A 19,715-nucleotide genomic window follows, 5' to 3' on the forward strand; every position below is an offset into this window, starting at 1 on the left:
GACATCATTGGCGAAGAGGGAATTTGGTAGGAGAGGAGAGTGGACCATGAGAGAAGGGGAATGAGGAACCATTCCCGATTCTAGTGACACTTGAATGATCATTATTAGTGCCTGTACAATCTCTTCAGCCACCTCTTACAGAACTCTGGGGGGTACACCATCAAGTCTAGGTGACTTATCTACCTTCAGACCTTTCAGTTTCCCAAGAACCTTTTGTCTGTTTATGGTGACCTCACACACTTCATGCCCCCTGACACCTGGACTACCACCATACTGCTAGCATCTTTCACAGTGAAGACTGATGCAAAATACTTAATTCAGTTTGTCCGCTGTCTTGTTATGCCCCATGATTGGCATTGTTTTCCAGCGGTCTGATATCCACCCTCGCCTCTCTTTTGTACCTGAAGAAATGTCTGGTACTCTCTTTAATATTATCGGCTAACTTACTTTCATATTCCATCTTCACCTTAATGATTTCATTTTTAGTTGCCTTCTGTTGGTATTTAAAAGCTTCCCAATCCTCTAACTTCCCACTAATTTTTGCTATTATATGCCCTCTCTTTGGCTTTTATGTTGGCTTTGTCTTCTTGTTAGCCACAGTTGTGTCATCTTTCCTTTAGAATATTTTTTCCTCTGGGTCTGGGATGTAAATATCCTGTGCCTTCTGAATTGCTTCCAGAAGTTCCATCCATTACTGCCATCCCTGCCAGTGTTCTTTTCTGATCAGTTCTGACCAACTCCTGTCTCATGCCTCTGTAACTCCCTTTACAGTATTCCACTGTAATACTGATACGTCTGACATTAGCTTCTCCTCGAATTTCAGGGTGAATTCAATCATATTATGATCAATTGTCCCTAAGGGTTCTTTTACCTTAAGCTTTCTAATCAATTCTAGTTCATTGAACAACACCCAATCCAGAATAGCTGATCCTCGAGTGGGCTCAACCATGAGCTGCTCTAAAAAGCCAACTCATTGGAACTCTAGATATTCCCCTCCTGCAATCCAGCACCAACCTGATTTTCTCAATCTCCATGCATATTGAAGTCCCCCATAACTATTGTAACATTGCCCGTTTAGCATGCATTTTCTATCTCCCATCGTAATTTGGAGGCTGCATCCTTACTACTATATGGGGTTTGTATACAACTCCCATCAGTGTCTTTTTACCATTGCAGTTCCTTAGCTCTATCCACAATGATTCAACACCTTCTGACCGTAAGTCACCTCTTTCTAATGATTTTATTTCATTTTTTTAACACCACCCCCTCTGCCTTCCAGCTTATCCTTTCGATCCAATGTGTATCCTTGGACATTAAACTCTCAGCTATAATCTTTCAGACATGATTTTGTGATGCCTACAACATCATACCTGTCAATCTGCAACTGTGCTGCGAGTTCCTCCGCCTTATTCCGTGTACTGTTCTGAACCAGCTCTGTATTCCAGAGTGAGGGGGTGGTGCGAGTTAAGGGCCAGCTCTGTATTACAGATCAGGGTGTGAGTTACAGGCCAGTTCTGTATTACAGAGGGAGCTTTGAGTTACAGGCCAGCTCTGTATACAGAAGGGGGATGTGAGTTACAGGCCAGCTCTGAACCCAAGGGGGACCAATATCCTTCAGGGTAACACTGCTATTCGGGAGGGTTTAAACTAATTTGGCAGATTGTTGGGAACTGGAGTGATAGGGCTGCAGATGGGGCAGTGTGTAGTGATACTTTGAGGAAGGCCAAGCTAATGATAGGGCACATTTGCAGTTTGAAGCCTTAAAGATAGAACCTATACATGCAGCCAATGAGTTTTTATCCGCTTCTGTGTTTAGATTTATTAAGGTCTAATAAAATGCTGACTCAAATGCAAATGTATCTGGTCATTTTTGTGACTGTTCATAGCAACATATTTGGGAATAACATTTGGAGCAGTCTTGCTCTTCTTCTCTGCTTCTATATCCCTTCCAGAATATCTCAAAATAATTTACAGTGAAGTTTTGTCATTTTATGGGAGAAGTGGCAGCTTTGTAGTGTTCCCCCAACATATCACAAAATGATGAGATAACTTGCTTGAATTTCTGTTAATTAAATAAACAGCACAAGGTTCTGGGCAAAACTCCTGTTCTTGGAATGATTGCCTTTGGGATTTTTTGTGTCCACTCGTGACAGCAAATGGACCTTAAAAAGATTGAACTAGAGAGGTATGGATAAGTACATGGAAGGTAGGGGTATGGAGGACCAGATGCAGGTCAATGGGATGTGGCAGAATAACAGTTTGGCATAGAGTAGATGGGCTGAAGGTGCTGTTTCTGTGCCGTGGTGCTCCATGACTGTATTGCACTTGACTCTGTAGTACTGCATTTTCAACCTTTTCGATTGGATACAGTGGGTGGAACAGAGCTATGGGTTTCCCATTGAAACTTGCAGAATATGGGCACATTTTCTTCCCCTCTGGCTGATCCATCATGTGGCTTTGAGACCCACTGCTTGATGAGGTTGACCATAGATGTTGTGTCCGAGCTCTCTATGTGATACACAAGTCAGGGCAGTACGATATGGAGAGTAAACTGTTGCCTGTGCAGCAGGCTCCTACTCCCCGCACAACTAATGAATCCAATAAATTTCAATAAGGAATATATATGTAAAAAAAAATGCAAGAAGAGAGTAAAAAAATAGTGAGATAGTGTAGATGGGTTCATTGTCCATTCAGAAATCTGAGGGCTAAAGGGAAGAAGCTGTTCCTGAATCATTGAGTGTGTTTCTTCAAGCTCCCGTAGTATCTCCTTGATGGTAGCAATGAGAAGAGGGCATGTCCTGGGTGATGGGAATTCTTAATGATGGATGCTGCCTTCTTGAGGTATCACCTTTTGAAGGTATCCTCAGTAGTGGTGATGGAGCTGGCTGCTTACAACTTTCTGCAGCCTTTTTTGTTCCTTTGTAGTGGCCCCTCTACACCGGACAGTGATGTAACCAGTGGGAATCCTCTGTACGGTAGAAATTTGGGAGAGTCTTTGGTGACATATCAATTCTCCTCAAACTCCTACTTAAATCTAGCCCCTGTTGTGCTGCCTTTGTAATTGCATCAATATGTTGGGCCCAGGATGGATCTTACGAGATGTTGACACAGCACAGTGACAGTGTTGTTATTTGCAGGGATGTTTGTAATAATGGGAGATCAGTGGGAGTTGGGGCTGTCAGCAATGTCTTTCTCTTTAGAGCTGGATAGTCGTGGGCACGCTGCCGACAAGATGACCAGACGCTGGCGAAGTTGATCAGTCAGCTGATCTTCTGGCATTTCTTCCGTATCTGCCCAAGAGTGAGAGGCCACCCAGCCTCCTGAGCCTGCTCCACCATCCAGTTAGAACGGACAGCCAAAGGCCTGAGGGAGGTGGCCATGAGCACTGATGTCAAGCACGGCTCCTTCTCCCAAGCTACAGGGGTGAGTGCCACAGGCAAATATCTGCTCATCTCGAGCTCTCCCAGAGGCTGGGCTGCAATGCCAATGTGTTCAGAGCTGCTTGCTTGTAAATAAAAGCAGCCTCTCTTATTACAGCAACTCCAGGCCTGAATACAAATGCCTGCATCTTTCTCTGGGCCTACAAATATAATATGGGGTACCACAGTAGTGTAGTAGTTAGCAGCTCAGGGCGTTGGAGTTAGCAGTTTAATTCTGATGTCAACTGTAGGGAGTTTGTATGTCCTTCCTGTGACTATGTGGCTTTCCTCCAGGTGCTCAGGTTTCCTCCCACAGTCCAAAGACGTGCCGGTTGGTAGGTTAATTGGTCAATGTAAATTGTCCCATCATTAACTGAGGTTTAAATAGGTGGGTTGCTGGGCTGTATCACTAAATAAATCAATTAATTGATAGACAGATTAAAATCAGACAATTAAGTATCAGCTAACAGGATCCATTGAACACAGAAGGCCCTTTGGCCCACAATGTTGTGCTGATGTTTTAACCTACTTTAATATCAATCTAACCCTTCCCTCCTACATAGCCCTCTATTTTTCTATCATCTAAGAGTCTCCTAAATGTTTCTAATGTGTTTGCTTCTACCACCACCCCGCCAGCATTTCCCACGCACTCTCTGTGTTTAAAAAAAAATTACTTAACTTCTGACATCCCCCATATATTTTCCTCCACTCACCTTAAGATTATTGAGGACGGAAGAAATAAGAGTAGCCCCAGACAGCCCCACAAACTCTGACCAGTGGCCAATCGGGAGATCAGAAGCTTGAGAGGAGAGAATTTCATTAGGTCCACTGACTGCATAGGAAAAGCAACCAAGCACGGCAGTTTTTTGGAGCATTGACCAGCAACCAAGCATGGAGGGCGTAAGATTTTTGAATCATTGGGTTCTCTTTCAGGGAAGGTAGGACCTGTACAAAAAGGATGGTTTGCATCTGAACTGGAGGGGGATTAATATTCTAGCAGGAGGGTTTAGAAGATTTGTTAATGCTGCAAGGTGAGGTTTAAACTAGAGTTGCAGGGGGATGGGAACCAGAGTGCTAGCAAAGTTAGTGGAGAAGTTGTGGAGACAGATGTTGTTAAGGCCTCAGACAAAGTTAGGAATCAAAAGGTTGAGCATGGTGCAACTAGTGTCCTGTGCTATGTATTTTTCAATGCAACAAGTATCGTAGGAAAGGCAAATGAATTCAGGGCATGGATCAACACTTGGAATTATGAAATTGTATGCCTTAGTGAGACTTGGTTACAGGAGAGTTAGCACTGGCAGCTTAATATTCCAGGGTTCCATCGTTTTAGAGCAGGCTGGATTAAAGGAGGAGGGGTGGCGTTGCTAATAGAGGAAAATGTCACAGCTGTGCTCAGTCAGGACAGACTGGAAAACTCATCTAGTGAGGTGTTATGTGTGGAACTGGAGAACTACGAAAGATATGACCATGTTAAAGACGATTCAATAGTCCAAGGGATTTAGAGGGACAAACTTATAAAGATATCTCAGACTGTTGCAAGAAACATAAGGTTACTATAGTAGGTGATTTTAACTTTCCACATTTTGACTTGGGATCCCATAGTGTTGTCGCCAGTGCAGTCTTCTGTGCAGTGGGCAATGGCATCAACACAGGTGATGCTAACAGGCTCAGTAAATTGATTAAAAAGACTGGCTCTGTTTATAAGAGTCAAACTGGACACTCTGGAGGCTGTGGTAGAACAAAGGACCCTACGGAATATCCTGGCAATTCTGTACAATGTTTCTCACCCTCTGCCTGCCACCTTGGCTGAACAGAGGAGCACTTTGAGTAATAGATGAAGACAACTGCGCTGCTCCAAAGAGCGCAAAATGAGGTCATTCTTACCCTCGGCCATTAGGCTCTATAATGAGTCAACCTATAGCCAGGGAGATGATGAGCCCCTCCTGTCAGACTATTTGAGGTAACTTATTTTTTATTCTTTCTTACTTCTCTTCTAATATTTGTATATCTGTGCACTTGTAATGCTACTGTGACACTGTAATTTCCTTTGGGATCAATAAAGTATCTACCTACCTATCTGTAAAAGGACTAGATGGAATAGAGTTTGTCAAAAGTGTTCAGGAAAGTTTCCTTCATCAGTACGTGGAAGTCCCAATGAGAGAGCATGCAATGCTGGATCTGCTGTGTGGGAATGAGACAGGGCAGATATCAGAATTTTGTGTAGGGGAACATTTCACATTTAGTGACCACAATGCCATTAGTTTCAAAGTAAATATGCAAAAAGGTAGGTCTGGTCCACAAGTTGAGATTCTAAATTGGAGAAAGACCAATTTTGATGGTATCGGAAATGTGGATTGGGACAGGCTGTTTTCTGGCAAAGGTGGCAAGTGGGAGACCTTAAAAAATGACACTTTTGAAAGTGCCAAGCTTGTATGTGTGTGTCAGAGTAAAAGGTAAAGATAACGAGTGCAGGGATCCTTTGTTTCAACAGGTGTTGAGGTCCTGGGTTAGAGACAAAAGGAGTTCCATTTCAGGTTATAGGCAAGCAGGAACAAGTGAGGTACTTACGGAATATAAAAAATGCAAGAGAAGGAAATCAGAAGGCTAAAAGAAGACATGAAGTTGCTCCAGCAGACAAGGTGAAAGAAAATCCTAAGGGATTCTGTAGATCTATTAAGAGCAAAAGGATTGCAACAGACAAAATTGGACCTTTGGAAGACCAGAATGGTAATTTGTGTGTGGAGCCAAAACAGCTAGGGGAGATCTTAAATTTTTTTTTTGCATCTGTATTTACTCAGCAGATGAATATAGAGTCCATAGAAGTGAAGCAAAGCGGTCTCAACTTCCTGAACCTTATACAGATGACGGGGGAGGAGGCAATCCTGAGGCAAATCAAGGTGGATAAATTCCCAGGGCCTGGCAAGGTGCTCCCATCGACCCTGCGGGAGGCAAGTGCAGAAATTTCTGGGGCCCCAGCAGAGATATTTAAATCATACTTGGCAACAGGAGAGGTACCAGAGGATTGGAGAATAGCCATTTTTGTTCTGCTGTTTAATAGTGGCTCTGAACATAATCCAGGAAATTATAGGCCAGTAAGTCTGGGAAAGTTATTGGAAGACATTCTAAGGGACTGGATATTTAAGTGTTTGAATAGATATGGACTGATTAAGGTTAAGTCAGCATGGCTTTGTGCATGGTAGATCATGTCTAACCAATCATATAGAGTTTTTCGAGGAGGTTACCAGGAAAGTTAATGAAGGCAAGGTAGTGGCTGTTGTCTACATGGACTTTAGCAAAGCAGTTGACAAGGTCCTGCATGGGAGGTTGGTCAAGAAGGTTCATTCACTCAGCATTCAGGATGAGGTAGTAAAATAGATTAGATATTGGGCTTTGTTGGAGAAGGCAGAGAGCGGTAGTAGATGGTTGCCTCTCTGACTGGAGGCCTGTGTAGTGGTGTGCAGCAGTGATTGGTGTTAGGTCCCTTGTTGTTTGTCATCTGTATCAATGATCTGGATGATAATGTGTTTAAATGGATCAGCAAATTTGCAGATGACATCAAGATTGGGGGTGTAGTGAACAGCAAAGAAGGCTGTCATGGCTTACAAAATGATTTGCATCGGCTGTAAAAGTAAGAAAACGGCAGATGGAATTTAATGCAGACAAGTTTGAGGTTTTGCACTTTGGTAGGTCTTACGTAGTGAATGGTAGGGCACTGAGGAGTGTGGTGGAACAAAGGGATGTGGGAATACAGAACTATAATTTGTTGACAGTGCCGTCACAGGTAGATAAGGTCATAAAGCTTTTTGCTCAGTGGCCTTCATAAATGAAAGTACTGAATGCAGGAGCTGGGATGTTATGTTGAAGTTGTAAGACACTGGTGAGGCCTGATTTGGAATATTATGTGTGGTTTTGGTCACCCGCCTACAGAAAAGATGTAAGCAAGGTTGAAAGAGTACAGAGAAAATTTACAAGGATGTTGTTGGATCTGGAGGACGTCAGTTACGAAGAAAGATTGAATAAGCTAGGACTTTATTACTTGGAACATAGAAGATTGAGAGGAGATTTGATAGAGGTATACAAAATTATAAGGGGTGTAGATAGGGGAAATGCAAATTTTTTTCCACTGTGGTTGGGTGGGACTACAACCAGAAGTCATGGGTTAAGGGTGAAAGGTTAAGGGGAACATGAGGGGAAACTTCTTCACTCAGAGGGTTGTGAGAGTGTGGAATGAGCTGCCAGCAGAAGTGGTGCATGCGAGCTCGATTTCAATGTTTAGGCGAAACTTGGATAGATACGTGAATGGTAGGGGTATAGAGGGCTATGGTCCTGTGCAGATCGATGGGAGTAGACAGTTTAAATGGTTTCAGCATGACTAGGTGGGCTGAAGGGCCTGTTTCTGTGCTGTGCTTCTCTTTGACTCTGTGACTCTAAACTGTTCTGACATTCAGTGTGACTGTGCCTTAAAGACTTTTCCAACTTGACTTCAAATTTCTGAGAATGTACTCAAAACAGGGAGAAAATCCAAAAATTAGAGGTACAAAGGGACATGGATTCATAGAACATAGAAAACCTACAGCACAATACAGGCCCTTCAGCCCACAAAATTGTGCTGAACATGTCCCTACCTTAGAAATTACTAGGCTTATCTAAGCTCCATGTACCTACCCAAAAGTCTCTTAAAAAACCCTATCATATCCGTCTCCACCACCGTTGCCGGCAGCCCATTCCACGCACTCACCACTCTCTGAGTAAAAAACGTACCCCTGACATCTCCTCTGTACCTACTCCCCAGCACCTTAAACCTGTATCCTCTTGTGGCAACCATTTCAGCCCTGGGAAAAAGCCTGTGACTATCCAAGTGATCAATGCCTCTCATCACCTTATACACCTCTACCAGGTCACCTCTCATCCTCCGTCGCTCCAAGGAGAAAAGGCAGAGTTCACTCAAACTATTCTCATAAGGCATGCTCTCCAATCCAGGCAACGTCCTTGTAAATCTCCTCTGCACCCTTTCTATGGCTTCCACATCTTTCCTGTAGTGAGGTGACCAGAACTGAGCACAATACTCCAAAGTGGGGTCTGACCAGGGTCCTATATAGCTGCAACATTACCTCGGCTCCTAAATTCAATTCCCCGATTGATGAAGGCCAATACACCGTATGCCGCCTTAACCGCAGAGTCAACCTGCGCAGCTGCTTTGAGCGTCCTGTGGACTTGGACCCCAAGATCCCTCTGATCCTCCACACTGCCAAGAGTCTTACCTTAAAACTATACTCTGCCATCATATTTGACCTACCAAAATGAACCACTTCACACTTACCTGGGTTGAACTCCATCTGCCACTTCTCAGCCCAGTTTTGCATCCTATCAATGTCCTGCTGTAACCTCTGACAGCCCTCCACACTATCCACAACACCTCCAACCTTTGTGTCATCAGCAAACTTACTAATCCATCCCTCCACTTCCTCATCCAGGTCATTTATAAAAATCACGAAGAGTAAGGGTCCCAGATCCCTGAGGCACTCCACTGGTGACCGACCTCCATGCAGAATATGATCCATCTACAACCACTGTTTGCCTTCTGTGGGCAAGCCAGTTCTGAATCCACAAAGCAATGTCCCCTTGGATCCCATGCCTCCTTACTTTCTCAATAAGCCTTGCATGGGGTACCTTATCAAATGCCTTGCTGAAATCCATACCTTATCAAATGCCTTGCTGAAATCCTTGTGCAGGATCCCCTAAAGGTTAACTTGCAGGTTGAGTTGGTAGTGAGGAAGACAAATGCAACATTAGTATTCATTTCAAGAGAACTAGAATATAAAAGCAAGGATGTAATGCTCAGGTTATATAAAGCATTGGCCACGCTGCATTTGGAGTATTGTAAGCAGTTTTAGGCTCTTTATCTAAGAAAAGATGTGTTGGCATGGGAGAGGGCCCGGAGGAGGCTGATGAAAATGAATCTGGAAATGAAAGGGTTAATGTATGAGGAGCTCTTGATGACTCGACTTGTACATGCTGCAGTTTTGAAGAATGAAAGGAATCTCACTGAAACCTATCAAATATCGAAAAACTAGATAGAATGGATGTAGAAAGGATGTTTCCGATAGTGGGCAAGTCTAGGACCAGAGTGCATAGCCTCAGAATAGAGGGATGTCCATTTAGAACAGAGATGAGGAATTTCTTTAGCCATACAGTGGTGAATCTGTGTAATTCATTGTCAGAGACTGTTGAGGAGGCCAAGTCATTTGGTATATTTAAAGTGGAGGCTGATTGTGGGGGGGGGGGTTTCTTGATTAGTCAGGGCATCGTAGTTTATGGGGTGAAGGCAGGAGAATGGAGTTGAGAGGGTTAATAAATCAGTCATGTTAGAACAGTGGCTCAAACACGATGGACTGAATGGGCTAATTCTGCTCCTTTGTCATATAGTCTTATGGTCTAATATCCGAATCCCTTAATGCCATAAAGTGTCATCTGGAAGTAGCAGTGCCCCATTCCGACCCTGGATCTTCTCTGCCATTCAATGAAACAGTGCTGGATTTATTCCTGAACACTATTCGCTGACTCTGTTCCACTTCTTCTCCAAACAAAAATCATTCCATCTCTGCTTTAGTATTTTCAATTGTCCTCCATTTGTGCAAAATTCTGGGGCCAGAGAGGCTTCCACACTTCCTCTGATTTTTGAAGTGCTTCCTGTCTCCTCTGGAATATGGAGTTCAGTTCTGGTTGCCTCATTAGAAGGACGTGGAAGCTTGAGTGAGGGTGTAGAGGAGATTTACCAGGATGCTGCCTGGATCTGAGAGCGTGTCTTATGAGGATAAGCTGAGCAAACTAGGGCTTTTTACTTTGGAATGAAGGAGGATGAGAGGTGATTTGGTAGAGGTATACAGGATGATAACTGGAATCAACTGAGTGGACAGCCAGAGGCTATTTTCCCCAGGAGGGAAATGATTCATATGAAGGGGAATAATTTTGAGGTGATTGGGTGGGCGGGAATGTCAGAGGTAGGTTCTTTATACGGAAAGTGATGGGTATGTGGAACGTGCTACTGGGGTAATGGAAGAGGCACATACATTAGGAACATTTAAGAGACTCGTAGACATGCATATAGATGATAGAAAAATGGAGGGCTATGTCGGAGGGAAGGGTTAGATTGATCACAACATTGTGGGTGAAGTGTCTGTACTGTGCTGTTGGTTTCTATGTCCTTTAGTTTTTGATTTTTCTATCTGAAGAAATGGTCTTATCTATGATATCATCTTTGAGTCTAAATAGTCCCTGACTTGTGTCCCGACCCCCTGACTAATCCCGCTCTGGCCTAAGCCCCGAGTCTAGCTGTGGATTGGGAGGTTGGGTGAGCCAGCATTCGACCCTCTGATTAATCCCTGACTTGTGTCCCGACCCCCTGACTAATCCCGCTCTGGCCTGAGCCTGGAGTCTATCTGTGGATTGGGAGGTTGGGTGAGCCCGCATTCAACCCTCTGACTGATCCCTGACTTGTGTCCCGACCCCCTGACTGATCTCACTCCGGCCTGAACCCCGAGTCTTGCTGTGGATTGGGAGGTTGGGTGAGCCAGGATTCACCCTTCTGATTAATCCCTGACATCAGCCCCGACCCCCTGACTAATCCCACTCTGGCCTGAGCCCCAAGTCTCACTGTGGATTGGGTGAGCCAGCATTCGACCCTCTGACTAATTGCACATGTGCTAACGTCAGAGCACTGACCTGCAAGTAAGCCGTTGGCGACAGCTCTGGATGAACTGCTGGCCATGTTTCACCCTGTAATTTTGATAGGTTCACTTTTTTTGTCACATGTACATCGGAACATTGAAACAGACAGTGAAATGTGTTGTTTTGTGTCAAGGACCTATACCCTCTGAGGATGTGCTGGGGGCAGCCTGCAATGTCGCCATGCTTCTGCTGCCAAAATTGCTTGTCTGCTGCTCATTATCCCCAGCCGGGACATTTTTTGGAATGTGGGGGGAACCCACGCAGTCACAAGTGGAACATGCAAACTCCTCACAGACAGCGGTGGAACTGAGTCGTGGCAGTACTGCCCAAATCCCGAGCCCTAGACTTCATAGAGTATGCCTGATAGTTTAACTCTTACTGCTCCACTCTGTAAATTGGATTGGTCCATCTGCAGCCAGTCAGAGAAGGTGCAAAGCACAGAAGAGAGTAATGTATTGCAGCTGGACAGAAACTTCTGGGGTGGTTTATGACAATGCTCTGCTGCTTTGTAACATCAACTGAGAATTAATGCAGCTGGTTTGTAGATTTATCTCCAAATCAGCATCACAGCAACAGAGTGTCTCCTTGTGTGAGGAGTAGAGGGATCTTGGGATCCAAGTTCATCGCTCCCTGAAAGTGGCTACACAGGTTGACAGGGGGGTTCAGAAGGCACATGGCATGTTTGTCTTTATTAGTCGAGGCACTGAGTTTCAAAGTCAGGAAGTTATGTTGCAGCTTTATAAAACTCCATTTAGGTGGCACCTGAAGTATTGCATACAGTACTGGCTGCCCCATTATAGGAAAGATGTCGGGGCTTTGGAGGGGGTGCAGAAGAGGTTTACCGGGATGCTGCCTGGTTTAGAGGGTTTGAGCTGTAGGGGAGGTTGGACCAACTTGGTTGGTTTTCTATGGAACAGTGGAGGCTGATGGAAGATCTGACAGAGGTTTATATGATTACGAAAGACTTAGATAGACAATATCTTTTTTCCAGGGTTGCAGTGTTCCCAGAGGACATGCATTTAAGGTGAGAGGGGGTAAATTCAAAGGAGATATGAGAAGTTTTTGTTTTACACGAAGAGTTGTGGGTGCCTGGGATGGTGGTAGGGGCAGATACATTAGAGACTTTTATGATGTTTGGATAGGTGCATTTATGTGAGGGAAATGGATTGATAGGGACATTGTGTAGCTGGAACAGATTAGTTTAGTTGGCAATTTGATTACTAATTTAATTGATTCAGCACAACATTGTGGGTCGAAGAGCCTGTCCCTGTGCTGTATTGTATGTTTATCACATGTTAGAAGTGAGACTCTGGTCTTACTGGACTGGAGGAATACAATGGTGTTTAATGGTATGATTAATCTCAAACTAAAGAGAATGTAGGAAATGGTTGCTGGATTTCAGATTCAGTGAGAACATAGAACACTACAGCAGAGTACAGGCTCTTTGGCCGACCTTTTAACTTACACTAAGAAGAATCTAACCCTTCCTTCCACATAGGCCTCCATTTTTCTATTGTCCATGTGTCTATCTAAGAGTCATGTAAATGTTTCCTCCCTCCATCTCCGCCACTGGCAGCATGTTCCATGCACTCCGTAAGACCATAAGATATAGGTGCAGAATTAGGCCATTTGGTCCATTGAGTCTGCTCTGCCATTTCATCATGGCTGATCCAATTTTCTCTCAGCCCCAGTCTCCTGGCTTCTCCCCTTATCCTTTCATGCCTGACCAATCAAGAATCTATCAACCTCTGCCATAAATATACATAAAGATTTGGCCTCCGCAGCTGCCTGTAGCAAGGTATTCCACAGACTTGCCATTCTTTGTGGGGGGAAAACCTACCTCTGATATCCCCCTATACTTTCCTCCAATCACTTAAAAATTATGCCCCCTTGGATTAGTCATTTCCACCCTTGGGGGGAAAAAGCTGTGGCTAAATTTGAGAGTGATAAACTTGAGTTTCCAAACCTGATACTCTGGACCTACTTGAAATTGCATTGTTGTGAAGCCAGGATTCACTAAAGTTTAATCTACTCTGCTCCTAGAGTCATAGAAAAGTACAGAACAGAAACAGGCCCTTCTGCCCATTCAGTTCATGCCAAATCATTTAAACTGCCTAGTCCCATCAACCTGCACCTGGACCATCGTCCTCCATACCTCCCCATATCTGTCTAACTTCTATTGAACATTGAAATCGAAATCGCATTCACCACTTGCACTGGCAGCTTATTCCCTACTCTCACCATTCTTTGAGTGAAGTTCCCCTTCAACTTTTGACCTTTAACCCTTAACCCATGACTTAGTTGTTCAACCCAACCACAGTGGAAATAGCCTACTTGCATTTACCCTATCTATACTTCTCATAATTTTGTACATGCTTCTTGCTTCTTATGTTCCTGTGTGTTGGTGCTTAGAGCAATGTTTTATTTAATGTCTACAGATGAGGTGGACTCGGGTGTGCAGGATATAATTTCCAAATTTAGATATGATACAAAAACCCAGACTGAGTGAACTGTGATGCTATGGGAGGTAGATGTTATGGAGAAATTATTAGTTATGGAAATGACAGATGAACATTAGAACTGAGAGATGAGAGTTGTTACATTTTGGTAGGAGGAATGAGAATAGGTGATACATGTGTGGCAGCACATACAAATTGTTGGAGGAGCCGTACAGGTCAAGCAAACTCTATGGAATTATGCAATATTGTCCACAGATGCTGAGTTCCTTCAGCATTTTAAGACCATAAGACATAGAAGCAGAATTAGGCCATTCAGCCTATCGAATCTGCTTCGCCATTCCATCATGGCTTATCCCAGATCCCACTCAATTCCATACACCTGCCTTCTCACCAGATCTTTTAATGCCCTGACCGATCAGGAAATGATCAACCTCTGCTTTAAATATACCCACAGACTTGAGCTCTACCACACTATGTAGCAGAGCATTCCACAGATTCACTACACTCTGGCTAAAATAATTCCTCCTTACCTCTGTTCTAAAAGATCCTCAACTGAGGTGCTCACAATCCTTAATTTTGAGACTGTGCCCTCTAGTTCTGGATACCCCCACAAAGGGAAACATGCTTTCCACATCCACCCTATCTAGTCCTTTCCACATTTGGTAGGTTTCAATGAAATCCCCCCTCCCGGCATTCTTCTTCCTAGTGAATACAGGCCCAAAGCTGCCAAACACTCCTCATACGTTAACCCCTTCATTCCCAGAATCATCCTCGTGAACCTCCTCTGGACTCTCCAATGACAACACATTCTTCTGAGATATGGGGCCCAAATCTGTTGACAATACTCCAAGTGCAGCCTGACTAGTGTCTTATAAAGGCTTAACATTATCCCCTTGTTTATGTAGTGCCCCCCCCCCCCCCGGGAAGCCTCAGGGTCGCTCAGCTCGCTGTCGTCTAGTGAAACAGCCCTCGGCCCCGCCAAACTGGGTAATCAAGTTTGGGTGGATGCTGTGTGATGTACCCCACCCCGCCAAATAACAGACAATACACCATATACAATTAAATGAATTACAGTTTATAGAGATTACTGGAACTATATAATTAATAGAGATAAAATATAAAAGGAAAATAAAAGGTGCCACACTTATCAAAGTTCAATCTCTTCGTGCACAAAACGGTTGGAGCTCTAGCAATGATCCTCTCTTCACCATTCGATCCCCTCTGACCACCTCGACCCGCCGCCTGGGACCAACCATGGTGGTCGACCAGACGCTCCACACGAGTCTATCCTCGTCTCCTCTCCTCTCCGAAGACCCTGGTCTTCTGACTCCTGTTTGGGATCCGACCCCATTGTCCATTCTCTCTCTCTCTCTCTCTCTCTCTCTCCCTCTCTCCCTCTCTCCCTCTCTCCCTCTCTCCCTCTCTCCCTCTCTCCCTCTCTCCCTCTCTCCCTCTCTCCCTCTCTCCCTCTCTCCCTCTCTCCCTCTCCCCCTCTCCCCCTCTCCCCCTCTCCCCCTCTCCCCCTCTCCCCCTCTCCCCCTCTCCCCCTCTCCCCCTCTCCCCCTCTCCCCCTCTCCCCCTCTCCCCCTCTCCCCCTCTCCCCCTCTCCCCCTCTCCCCCTCTCCCCCTCTCCCCCTCTCCCCCTCTCCCCCTCTCCCCCTCTCCCCCTCTCCCCCTCTCCCCCTCTCCCCCTCTCCCTCTCTCCCTCTCTCCCTCTCTCCCTCTCTCCCTCTCTCCCTCTCTCCCTCTCCCTCTCTCTCGCTTTCTGCCCAAAAACCCGTGCATCACAATAGCTTACAGACACACTAGAAAGAACAACATGGACACCTATTGGTTCATTTGCTCTCTTATCAATAATATAACCCAATCAAGCTGCTAGCGAGAGAACTTTCTCAGCATTTACCATAACAAAGAAGCCATTTTAATTAGCCTATGCAGTAACATAAAAGAAGAAACCCCTTACATTTATATATTTTATTCCCCTTGAAATGCCAGCATTGCATTTGTCATCTTTACCACAGACTCAACCTGTAAATTAATTTTAAATTAATCTTCTGGGAGTCTTGTACGAGGACTCCTAAGCCCCTCTGCACCGCTGATGTTTGAACCATCTCCCCATTTAGATAACAGTCTGCACTATTGTTCCTTTTACCAAAATGCATTATTATACATTTCCCAACACTGTATTCCATCTGCCACTTTTTTGCCCATTCTTCCTGCTGCAATCACATTGCTTCCTCAGCACTACCTACCCCTCCACCTATCTTTGTATCATCCTTAGACTTTGCCACGAAACCATCAATTCCATTATCTAAATCACTGACAAACAATGTGAAAATAGTGGTCCCAATCGTCACTGGCAGCCAACCAGAAAGGCCCCCTTTATTCCCAATCGCTGCCTCCTGCCTGTCAGCCATTCCTCTATCCATGCCAGTATCTCTCCTGTAACACCATAGGATTTTATCTTGTTAAGCAGCCTCGTGTGTGGCACCTTATCAAATGCCTTCTGAAAATCCAAGTAAATGACATCCACTGCCTCTCCTTTGTCTACCCTGCTTGGTACTTCCTCAAAAAATTCTAACAGATTTGTTCAGTAGGATTTCCCTTTACAGAAACTATGCTGACTTTGTCTTATTTTATCATTAGTCTCCAAGTACCCTGAAAGCTCATCTTCATTTTGTTTGCGTTGTTCTGGATTTCCAGCATCTGCAGAATCTCTTAATGGGGAACAGTTTGAAAAGCGGTATAAGAACTGGGAGATAAGCGGTATAAGAATCTGTGTGCATACCTTGTTAAAGGGGTAAGATGGGTCGAGAAAGTGGTTTACAAAGCAACAGAGATCATGGTCTTTACAACAAGTTTTGATCAAAACTGGACCACTGTTCACCTCATTGGAGAAGTATATTCAGATGTGGGCAGCACACTTTAGGAAGGATTAAAAGGGTTTACTTGACCACTGTTCACCTCATTGGGGAAGTATATTCAGATGTGGGCAGCACACTTTAGGAAGGATTAAAGGGGTTTACTCTGATTCCATGGAATCGGAGCTATAGTTAAAATGTACAGCACAGGACAGACCCTTCTTCTCACAGTGTTGTGCGGAACCCATGAAATTAGTCATCAGATGCCTAACTAAACTAATCTCTTCTGCCTGCACAATATCCATACCCTTCCATTTTCCTCACATTCATGTGTCTATCTAAACATCTCTAAAACGTCTCTAACGTATCTGTCTCTACCACCACCCCAGGCCATGCATTCTAGGCTCCCATCAAACTGTTAAAAAAAACTTTCCTCTCACATCTTATTTGAAATTATCCCCTCTCACCTTAAATACATGCTCTCTGCTATTAGAATTTTCAACTCTTGGAAAAAGTTACTGTCTTTCTGCTCTATCTATGCCTCTCAAAATCTTATAAACCTCCCCTCATCGTCCGCTGCTCTAGAGAAAACAACCCATTTGTCCACCCCCTTGTTTCATTCTTCTCACTTCATTTCTTTTCATTCTACACAGCTTCATTGCGCTCTGCTACCAATCAAAGTAGCAGACTGTAAGACATGGGAGGCCATTGAGCCGATTGAGTTCATCATAGTAAATAGGCAATCTGTTGAATGCAGACGCCCCTTGCGGTATGCCTGTAATGTTCATCTCCCTGCCTTCCTTCCCACTGACTCAGGACAAACTGAACTATGTGCTGGCATCAATACTTATTTATATTGTTAGTATTGGCATGTTGACCATAAATAAGACCATAAGACAGATAGGTTATGGACAGGAAAGGAATGGAGGGTTATGGGCTGAGTGCAGGTCGGTGGGACTAGGTGAGAGTAAGTGTTCGGCACGGACTAGAAGGGCCGAGATGGCCTGTTTCCGTGCTGTAACTATTATATGGTTAGATAGGAGCAGAATTAGATCATCCAGCCCCTTGAGGCTGCTCTGCCATTACATCATGGCAGATTTATTATCTATCTTAACCCTATTCTTTTGGCTTCTCCCCATAACATTTGACACCCTTACTAATCAGCAACCTATCAACCTCTCCCTTAAATATACCCAATGACTTGGCCTTCACAGCCATCTGTGACGATGAATTCCAGATTCACCACCCTCTGACTAAGGAGATTCCTCCTCATCTCTGTTCTAAATGGATGTCCTGCTATTTTGAGGTTATTCCCTCTGGTCCGAGACTCCTCCACTATAGAAAACATCCTCTCCACATCCACTCAACCTAGGCCTTTCAATATTAGATCAATTTCAATGAGATTCCCCCTCACTTTTCTAAACTCAAGCAGTACAGCCCAGAGCCATCAAACACTCTTATATGTTAACCCTTTCATACCTGAAAGTCCTCTGCAGCCTCTCCAATGTGGAAGGGCTGGAGCCTGAGCACTCAGTGCAACACCAGTGTTGACATGGAACCATTCAGCTGTACTGTCCATTCTGCCCATGTACACGTGCCTGCTCTTTGCTGGCCTAAACCTAGTGCACAAGGCCAGGGCCGTCAGTTTGTTACACATCTTTGTAAAGATTGCCATGGCAATTCAGAATGAAGGGGATGTAGACTCATAGGGCACTACGGCACAAAACAGGATCTAGTCTCTGCTGAACTGTTATTCTACCATGGATGAACAACACTGTCCACCACCTTCTACATCCTCTCCTTGCTGTGGTCCTACATCCACACCTCCACATACCAATGTCTATTGTCCCAATCTTCATCTCCCCCAGCCCCCACCTTCCATCAGCTCCCCAGTCATCATGGACTCAACTTCACCACTGAGCAGGTGAGAAGGGCTCTGGGAAAACTCAGGTTTGGCAGAGCATTGGGACTAGATGGTGTGAACCCCAAGGTTCTGAAGGAGTGTGCTGGGCAGCTGTGTGGAGTTCTCCAGCAAATTTTCAATCAGAGTCTCAGCCTGACTGTGTGGAAAAGATCATGGGTGGTCCCAATACCCAAGAAGGGCCAAACGAAAGTCCTGAATGACTGCCGTACAATAGCCCTGTCTTCACACACCATGAAGACTCTAGAGAGGCTGGTCCTAGCTCCTGGTCAGATAAGCTTTCAGTCCCTTGCAACTTGCCTACCAGGAGCACATTGGAGTCAATGATGCTGTCATCTACCTGCTAAATAGAACCTACTCCCATTTGGATAAGCAGGGGAGCACTGTGAGAATCATGTTTTTTGATTTCTCAAGTTCCTTCAATAACATACAACCCTCATTGCTGGGGGAAAAGGTCCGTTTGTACGGCTTCAGAGCTGTGTGTCAGACATGGATAAAAGCAGCACTGGGGCCCCACAGGGACTCCCTTCCTGTTTACCCTGTATACCTTGGACTTTAGGTACCACACTGAGTCATGTCATCTGCCAAAATTCTCTGATGACTCAGCAATAGTTGGGTGTATAAAGGGAGGACGGGAGGATGAATACAGGGTCCTGGTGGAGGACTTTGTCAAATGGTGCAAGCTGAATCATCTGCAGCTCAACATCAGTAAGACAAAGATGGTGATGGGCTTTAGGAAGACTAATCCTGCACTGCTCCCTGTTACTATTGATGGTGAGGATGTGAATGTGGTGAGGACCTACAAATACCTGTGAGTGCACCTGGACAGCAGACTCGAGTGAGCACCAACACAGGCTGTACACAAGAGTCGCCTCTACTTCCTGAGGAGACTGAGGTCCTTTGCAATATGCAGGCCTCTCCTTCACATGTTCTCACAGTCTGTTGCCACCGGTACAATCTTCTGTGCGGTGTGTATGTGGGTCAATGGCATCAACACAAGTGGTGCTAACAGGCTCAATAAACTGATTAGAAAGTCTGGCTCTGTTAAAGGAGTCAAACTGGATACACTGGAGGCTGTGGTAGAGCAAGGAACCCTACGGAAAATCCTGTCAATTCTGGACAATCAACGCACATAAAAGTTGCTGGTGAACGCAGCAGGCCAGGCAGCATCTCTAGGAATGGATACAGTTGACGTTTCGGGCCGAGACTTTGATGTGTGTTGCTTGAAATTCCAGCATCTGCAGATTTCCTCGTGTTTGCGTTTTTAAATTCTGGACAATGTTCCTCACCCTCTGCATGCCATCTTGTCTGAACAGAGGAGCACTTT

At 44.7% G+C, this 19,715-nt stretch overlaps 1 protein-coding gene across 3 annotated transcripts in view; it reads left to right on the plus strand.

The window, feature by feature from the left end:
- phrf1 (PHD and ring finger domains 1) overlaps positions 1-19,715 on the plus strand; it is a 195,397-nt gene that overhangs the window by 65,304 nt on the left and 110,378 nt on the right. The window contains exon 1 of one of the 3 annotated variants that reach the window (XM_072272923.1): positions 3,258-3,423. The exons of the other annotated variants lie outside the window; for them this stretch is intronic. Coding sequence (XP_072129024.1) covers positions 3,389-3,423 — 35 coding nt within the window. The 5' untranslated portion in view covers positions 3,258-3,388. Of the gene's footprint in view, positions 1-3,257; positions 3,424-19,715 lie in introns of those variants that run through there. 3 annotated transcript variants of the gene reach the window in all.

The sequence above is a fragment of the Mobula birostris genome, chromosome 11, assembly GCF_030028105.1.
Source record: "Mobula birostris isolate sMobBir1 chromosome 11, sMobBir1.hap1, whole genome shotgun sequence".
Classification (NCBI taxonomy): Eukaryota; Metazoa; Chordata; class Chondrichthyes; order Myliobatiformes; family Myliobatidae; genus Mobula; species Mobula birostris.